The sequence below is a fragment of the Athene cunicularia genome, assembly GCF_003259725.1.
Source record: "Athene cunicularia isolate RWA chromosome 23 unlocalized genomic scaffold, athCun1 chr23_part2, whole genome shotgun sequence".
Taxonomy (NCBI): domain Eukaryota; kingdom Metazoa; phylum Chordata; class Aves; order Strigiformes; family Strigidae; genus Athene; species Athene cunicularia.
Genome location: NW_020799131.1, coordinates 58,178 through 66,149, shown reverse-complemented (window position 1 = coordinate 66,149; position 7,972 = coordinate 58,178). Strand labels below are relative to the sequence as shown.

The window sequence follows — 7,972 nt, the reverse complement described above, 5'->3', positions numbered from 1 at the left end:
CTTTGTGATCAGAAACAGCGCCTTTACTTGGAGGATTTCTTCCACTTGAACAAAATATTTTGTTATGCCTTAAAGAGAGCCAGAAGGCAGCAGGAAAAAAATCCCTCCTTGGAAAGAATCTCCCCCTTGCCTTGACCCTTTTCTAATGATTGTCATTGAGCTGCCTCTAAAAGATGACATTTTCTCACTTCTTTCAAAAAAACAACACAGACACAAATTTCCCCTCTCTGCAGCTGAACGGCCGGTGCCATCCCACCGGGACCTCCAGCCATGCCAGGTCCCCAAGACACTCCATATATAAAGTAGAAAAGCCACCAGCATGAAAAAAATCTTAAAGCTCCCTCCCTAAGATCACGCCACTCACTTAAAAATAAGCTCATGGTTGACATTCCCAATATATTTAGGGACTAAACCCACAACCCCCCCGGGCGGGGAGCTGTCACCATGGCAGGGGCTGGGGGCTGCCCAAGGCACCCTGGGGGTCCCCAAGCACCCACAGGTCCCTGCATGGTGCTGTCCCCTCGCTGGCTGGGTGTTCCAGGGTGACACCCTGGAAATACAACCCTCTGCGGCAGGGGGGGGGGAATGTGTGTGTGTCTTTTCTCCACAGCCAAAGGCACCGTTGGCTCAGTTGCCTTGGCCGGGGCTGGAAAAACACGCTGGGAAATAGTTGGAGGTTGTGACTCAGTGTAGGAAAACTGCTCAACCCGCAGGCAGGGCCCTCCCCACACCCCAGGGGATTCTCCAGTGTCTTGTAAGCATTGAGCTAACCCTTACCTGCTCTTTGCAGCTCTCCTCTGCAAGACGTTTGATAAACCCACCTCCGGTCACCAGCCATGCGAGGGGACCTGGACAGACGCCTGGATGGGGACAGGGACTTTGACAGCAGAGCCACAGGAGACCTGCCCTCCTGCCTCAGTTTCCCCATTGCCCTTGTGCCGCTCTAAGAGCACTTTTCCCCCCTGCATGGTGCAAATAAACCCTGTAAACCCCCGCGCAAACCCTTACCATGCCAGTAGTGCCCAAGCCCCATCCAGCCTCGATGTCCCCAGCCCCATGTCCCCATCAGAGGGGCAGCACGATGGGTCCTACCTGTCTGCAGGGGCTGGGGGGGGGCAGACAGCCCCAGAGCCAGGATCAGGCTCCTCGATGCTCCTCGAAGCTTCTCAGGCACCCGGAGCAGGGATGTACCTCGATCTGCTGGAGCAGGGGGACGGGCTGTCCCCTCCTCAGGGATCTTATCAGCTGCTGCCAGGGGCTCCTGCCTGCACCCTGATAAGTGCTGGGCTCCGCATCACGGGGCTGTGGTGTCCCCGGTGCTGCTTCACCCCCCAGCTCCACTGCAGCCTGCTCAGCTCCATCCCAGCAGCGAGAGCAGAGCATCCCACAGGACACCCACCCTGGAATGGGTGTCAGTGCTCCAAATCCTGGCTTTCCAGGAGGGTGCTACACCCAGGAGAGGCTGGGAATGGTCACTACAAGGAGGGTGCACTGGAGCTGAGCCCACCCTCCTCAGGAAAATGGGGAGTGCATGCCCCCACCCCCCCATTTGCCCCCTTGGACAATCCAGGGCTACTCCCAGCCACCCCCCAGAGCAGTGGGACACCCCCACTCCCCACTGCACTACGCAGGATCAGGCCCTGGGGCTGAGCAAAGGGAAGGGGAAACTGCATCCTACAGCCACTTGCTTGGTGGCATTGCACTGTGGAGGCATTTGGAAAAAGAAAAAAAAATAATTAAAATTAAAAAAAAACAATTTTATTTTTTTCAAACAAGACCTGTAGCAAAGTCAGTGGTGTTTCCATGCCTGGTCAGGAGTAAATACACCCAAAAAATATAGAAATAACTTAACTGGAGCGACAGTTCGGCAGAGACAACTCAAGAGGGGCCGAGTGGCACGCGATGCTGCTGCACCCGCACCCACACTCCAGCAGAGCTGGGAGCAGGGGCTCCCCAAATCAAGCACCTCCCCGGCGACCCGCGCCACTGGGAAATGCTCTGGCACATCTGGTGAAAGCTACGGCCACCCCACGTCCCACCCCTTCCACAGGTCCCCACTCAGCCACAAAGGTTGAGGCAGTGCAGATGTGCCGGTGGCTGAAAAACGATGCAAATACAAGATGTAAAACACAGCTCAGGTGCTCCTAGTCCTGCCCCGGGACCCAGGCTAAGAGGCACTTCACATCCCAAACTGCAGGAGGCTCGGGAGGGCAGGATGGGGCAGAGCTTAACCCCTTCTGCAACCCCCCCCGCCCCATCCGAGGGGGGGGCTGGGGTGCGGCTGTGCCAGGGTCCGTGGGGAGGACCGGAGGGGCCGTCCCCATGTCACAGCAGCACTTGACGGCAGCAGAAACACCCGGGCCAGGGCAGGAAAGAGCCCCAGCCTCTGCCCCAGCCATTCGGACCCTGATGTGGGGGGACTGAGCATGGAGACGAGTGGCACCGGGGGCTGCCCGAGCGGGCAAGGGGATGGCTGGATCCTTCCCACCACTCCTGCGGTGGGTGCGAGGCAGAGAGCTGGGGAGGGGGCGCCAGGGCAGCATCCTCAGCAGCAGCTGCGTGTGTTCCAGCACGACAAGTTCCCAAGAAGCAGGGGGAAAGCCCACGATACCCTCTGGTGATCTCTGCACGAGGACAGTCCTCTGCGGCAGCAGCCTTGGTGCCAGGACACGGCACAGAGGTGTAACAACTGCACAGTGAAGGCAGCACCCCCAGGCACCCCGCTTTGGCTTCCTTGGGGCTTACCCCAAGACAGCCACGGAGCAGACGAGCACTCCCGGCTCTGCCAAGCTCAGGGCAGCACTCGGGGTCTTCCCAGCACTGATGGCTTCTTTGGGGTCCCCTCTCCTGCGATGAGGGACAGGGAAGCTCCCCATTTCCTTCCACAGCTCCAGGCCCCTTAAGGGGGGAGACAATATTCCAGCAGAGTCTTTAGTCCAGCAGCTGCCCCCAGCCTTTCCCCCAAACCTGGGACAGGAGGAGGAGGAGGGAGCGGAGGCCGGTCAGGTCATGTAGCGGGTGACGGCTCTCAGGGCGTAGAGCAGAGCCGCCTGCATCCGAGCCTCCAGCAGGAGCAGGTTGACGTGCACCTGCACAGGGAGAGCGGGGTCAGGGCCTGGGGGGCTCAGCATCCCCCCACAGCCTGCCAGGAGGGGAAGGGATGGGGCAGCACCTTCTCTGAGTGTTTGAAGTGTCTCCAGAACTGCGTGTATATCCGTTTGGTTGTCTTTTCTGGGTAGCAAGCCACCGTCTTGATGTAGATCTTCAAACTGCGCTCCAGGAGCTGGTTCACCTCCCCATAGTCGTAGTCATCATAGCTGGGGGAGAGAGGAGGGCGCGTTACTCCGGGCACAACCCCTGACCATTCACACACCCTGGGGTCTTTCCAGGCTTAAGCCGAGCCCAACAGCATTTGCTTTTACAGGATCACAGAATCATCCAGGTTGGAAAAGCCCTTGAAGCTCCTCCAGCCCAAACATGAACCTCCCCCTGACCGTTCCCAACTCCACCAGATCCCTCAGCGCTGGCTCAGCCCGACTCTTCAACCCCTCCAGGGATCCCGGGGACTCCCCCCCTGCCCTGGGCAGCCCATTCCAACGCCCAACAGCCCCTTCTGCACAGAAATCCTTCCTCAGAGCCAGCCTGACCCTGCCCTGGGCAGCTTGAGGCCATTCCCTCGGGGCCTGGCGCTGGCTCCTTGGCTCCAGAGACTCATCCCCCCTCTCTGCCCCCTCCTGGCAGGGAGTTGCAGAGGGCCAGGAGGTCTCCCCTCAGCCTCCTCTTCTCCAGACTGAACCCCCCCAGTTCCCCCAGCCGCTCCCCAGCAGACCTGTGCTCCAGACCCTGCCCCAGCTCCGTTGCCCTTCTCTGGCCACGCTCGAGTCATTCAATGGCCTTTTTGGGGTGAGGGGCCCAAAACTGAACCCACTCAGCGAGGGGCGGCCTCACCAGTGCCGAGCCCAGGGCTCAGATCCCTTCCCTGTCCCTGCTGGCCACGCCAGTGCCGACACAAGCCAGGATGCCATTTGCCCTCTTGCCCCCCTGGGCACACTCTGGCTCATTCTCACCCCCCCAGTCCCTCTCTGACCCGCAGCTCTCCAGCCGCCCCTCCCCAGGCCTGCAGCCCTGCTGGGGGTTGTTGTGGCCCAAGGGCAGAACCCGGCATTTGGCCTTAGTGAAACTCCCCCAGTTGGGCTCAGCCCATCACTCCAGCCTGCCCAGGTCTCTCTGCAGAGCAGATCCTTGCTTTGCCTGGCTCTAAGCAACAGCAAGTCTCAGCAAGACCAAGTTGCAGGCTCCCAGGCTGGACTTGCTCACAGACTTTACCCAGGGCAGAGAAGAGTCTCCGGCCGCGGGTCGGGGACGTACCGGATGCCGAAGACGCAGTGGACGTAGTTCCAGATGGCCCGGCGCAGCATGGAGGTGTCCACGCCGCAGTGCATGGCGATGGTGTTGTACGTCAGGTTGTAGACGACCTGGAACTTCTCATCCAGGAGCTGCCCCACGTCAGGGTAGAGGCGGTTGATCAGCGAGTAGCCGTGGTCCTCCCAGGTGTAATCCTGCCAGAGAAAGGACGCTGGGGTAGGGGCTTGACAGGGAAACACGGGGTTCCTTCAAAGCCAGGGACATAAGCAGGGGTCTCCCCCCAAAGCTGACCCCTGCAACTGGTTGAGCTGCCCAGACAGCTCCAGCCTGGTCCCAGCCCTTCGCCCTCTGCACCCACACTGCCCCTGCAGCGCCGAGACCCTGGAAAGAGCCCCTGTCCCCACTCCGAGACAAACAGGACCTGCCACTCAGCACCCTGCCTCCCCTCCGGCTAGCGTAGGACCACCAACACCCACCTGCGCACGGAAGGTGGGGGGCGCCTGCTCGCCCCTCCGCGTGAAGTCCTTGTAGCCGAACTCGGGGTCCTCCACGAAGCAGAGGACGTTGGACTGCAGGGAGTGATCTGCAATATCTACAAGGCACCGCCACAGCGGCCGTGAGCGACACGGTGTGACCCCGGACAGAGCCAGCCCTGCAGCTGGGGGCCTGATCCTACTGTGCCCCAGGCAGATGCTGGCTCCTTCCCCCCTCCCCTGTGACATCCCTGGCCCACAGGGACCCCGTCCCCAGGCAGCTGCACCCCCTGCACCTCCTCACCCGTGGGAGCAACCAGCAAACTCTCCGTCTTCTCCAGCTCAAAGCGCGTTGCCATCTCCTCCTGCGTGACGCCCTCCTCCTCCAGCTGGCTCTCCTGCAGCAGCTTCATCCTCTCCATCAGCACCTCCACCTCCCGCATGGCATCTCTGCCCTGGCCAAGCAGAGGGCAGAGTCAGCCCTGCCCCAGGCTCAGCAAGGTTGCGGAGGGGTTGTAAGCTCAGAGCAGCACAGAGCCGCTCTCAGCTCTGCTGTCACTTGGAGCAGCCCCAGGACTGCTCTAAAGACCATTTTGCCTCGGGGTTTGTCCTGCCCAGACCCCCAGAGCTGCTCCTGTGCCTCATCCAGGGGACTAGGAGGAGGGGGAAGCCGTGCCGAGGATGATGATACTGCATGAAGGATGCTACTCTGCAGCCCTGAAGCATCTGCTATTCCCAATAAGCCCCGGGGTAATTCCCAGGGAAACACCATAAGGCAGCCCAGCACCCCACCATGCCTTCCCTTCCCATCCCACACACCCACCCCTGCAAGGCAAAGCCCCCCTCCTCCTTACCCCAGAGCCCCCCACGCTATCGTCAGAGGCAGGGCTGCTGTCGCTGTGCGGCGAGGGGGGCTGGCAGCTGTGCCCCCCATCTTGCTCCTCCTCAGGGTTGATCCCGCAGCCAAAGACGAAGGAGGCGAGCGAGTGGTAGTGGGTGAGGAGCACCAGGGCCTGCACCAGCTCCGCCAGTGACCAACTGTGCTCCCCCGTCTTCAGCAGAGCCTGCAAAGCACACAGGGTTGGAGGGAGCTCCCCAGCCCCCCGGCTCACTGTGCTGTACCCCCCACTGCACCCCAGAGACACGGGAAGTCAAGGGCAGGGAGACAGGAGGGTGTTTGGGATGTGCTTCCCCCCACAGACCAGCCACTGTCAGCAGGACAGTCCCCAGCCACGGGGGACAAGTCACCCCCTTCCCATCAGGAGCAGCACAGACCCTGCCCTCTAGCCCAGAGACTCAGAGAATCACCTTGGTTGGAAAAGCCCCTGAAGCTCCTCCAGCCCAACCATGACCCTCACCCTGACCGTTCCCAACTCCCCCAGATCCCTCAGTGCTGGCTCAGCCCGACTCTTCAACCCCCCCAGGGATGGGGACTCCCCCCCTGCCCTGGGCAGCCCATTCCAACGCTCAACAACCCCTTCTGGAAAGAAATGCTTCCTAATGTCCTGAAAGGGTTAAACTGGGGAGAGGGCTTGTGCAAGCAGGGATGTGGCCCCTGGGGTCAAGCCCCCAAAAGCAGAGAGTGTTTGGGGGAGAGGGGGGGACATCTGTGCCAGCAGCATCAGCTCTCACCTCGATGTGCTCCTTGGTGATGAGCCAGGGCCGATGCGCCAGCAGTTTGTTGATCTCGTTGAGGTTCCTGAGTTTTTGGGGGGCACAGTGCAGCCCCTGCAGCCATGCTGGGTTGCCCCCCACCTGCAGGAACTCCCCCATGTGCAAGCCCACCAAGTAGGAGCACTGGTGCCGGGCTGCTGCCTGCGGGGAGAGCTGAGCAGTCAGTCCCCAACACCGCCAGGAGCCCCCCAACCTTGCTACAAGTCCTTGGAGAAGCCAAGGCAGGGAGTCACCCCCTCCCCACATCACTCTTGGAGGGTCTCCCCTGGGGATAAGAGTCCAGACAGGGCTCTCTGCCTCCCCCCAATTAATGCTGGTGCCCCAGAGGTGCTGGAGTACACTGGGTGGGCGCTGTGGGATCAACCCCAAAGGAGCTTCCAAGCCTCTGGGACCCCAGACCAGAAGTGGGGGCTCATCTTTGGGGTCCCAAAAACCTTCCTGCCTCCAGGCAAAACCCCAGCGGAGGTGCTGAGACCCCCTGGTAACCCCCGTCCTCACCATGATGGCGATGTAGTGACGCTTGTGGTAGGGCAGGGGCCCGTCCATGCGCAGCAGGAGGTACTGGGTCTTCCAGAAGCTGCTGAGATACTGGGGGTGCAGCCCCATGACCATGGCGACGTTGTCCACCCTGCCCGCCGAGATGAAGGCCTCGATGAGGAGCTGGCGCAGGCTGCCCTCAGCACCTTCCTGCGGGATCTGAGCGAGAGGAACGGGGTGAAGGGCTGTGCGCTGCAGCCCCCCTCTCTACCCAACAGCCCCCCTAAGCTAGAGGGAGATCCCCCCGCCAGGCAAGCAGCAGCGGCCAGCAGGACCCAGGAACACCCATCCCACCGTAGGGGTGCTCACCCCATCCGAGGTGCTCAGCCTCCTCCCTGCCGCCCGGTACGGACACCGCCGGCAGCCCCCGCTGCCCTGCTCCCCCCTCCCGGCCCCGGGGGGCAGGGGGTGACGGGGGGTCTCCATGCCGGACCCCGCACAGCCCGGCCGCCTCAGCCCGCGGGTTGGGTTGTTTATTTGGGCGCTGGTGTGCAGCGGGGAGGAGATGGGGCTCAGCTCCCCCCACCCCGGTGGTGACGAAACCAGGCGCTATCGCTGCCAAAGGAGGAACCATCTGGGACACCGGCGCCGGGCGCCGAGATAGGGCTGAGGGTGCCCCGGCATGGGGAGCCCCGGGGATTCCAGGGCAGGTTTTTTGGGGGGGCAGCATGGGGGCTGCCTTTGACAGAGCCGCGTTTGGATGAGTGGGGAAACTGAGGCACGGGCAGGGCAGGGACACAGGGCAGGAGAACACTCGGGTGAAACAACACAACCGCTCTCCCCATTCTCCAAAACAAGACACCCCCCCACTGCCACGGGGGTACCCCCAGGCTGGGTGACCGTTCCCCATCCCACCCTCCCTCCCCAGCATCCCACCCCAGTTGGGCACTAGTAATTGGGGTGGGGGGTGGGAATTCTTCCTT

At 61.8% G+C, this 7,972-nt stretch overlaps 1 protein-coding gene across 1 annotated transcript; it reads right to left on the bottom strand.

Moving 5' to 3' along the window:
• Nucleotides 1-1,784: 1,784 nt before the first annotated feature.
• On the bottom strand, nt 1,785-7,518 carry SESN2 (sestrin 2). The gene is made up of 9 exons (XM_026863543.1): nt 7,359-7,518; nt 7,011-7,208; nt 6,471-6,653; nt 5,693-5,902; nt 5,143-5,293; nt 4,842-4,957; nt 4,369-4,559; nt 3,173-3,317; nt 1,785-3,089 (listed from the first exon to the last, which is right to left on the bottom strand). The coding sequence occupies exons 1-9, from the start codon at nt 7,473-7,475 to the stop codon at nt 3,003-3,005; spliced, it is 1,398 nt and encodes a 465-aa protein (XP_026719344.1). The 5' UTR covers nt 7,476-7,518; the 3' UTR covers nt 1,785-3,002.
• Nucleotides 7,519-7,972: the final 454 nt, after the last annotated feature.

What these genes read in the sequence shown, in the direction of transcription:
- SESN2 (XM_026863543.1), bottom strand. Translation starts at nt 7,475, where the DNA reads ATGGAGACCCCCCGTCACCCCCTGCCCCCCGGGGCCGGGAGGGGGGAG. An exon ending in CCCCCACCTTCCGTGCGCAG is followed by an intron (nt 4,560 to 4,841) that starts GTGGGTGTTGGT and finishes TTTCTCTGGCAG; the next exon opens with GATTACACCTGGGAGGACCA. An exon ending in CACTGCGTCTTCGGCATCCG is followed by an intron (nt 3,318 to 4,368) that starts GTACGTCCCCGA and finishes TCTCTCCCCCAG; the next exon opens with CTATGATGACTACGACTATG.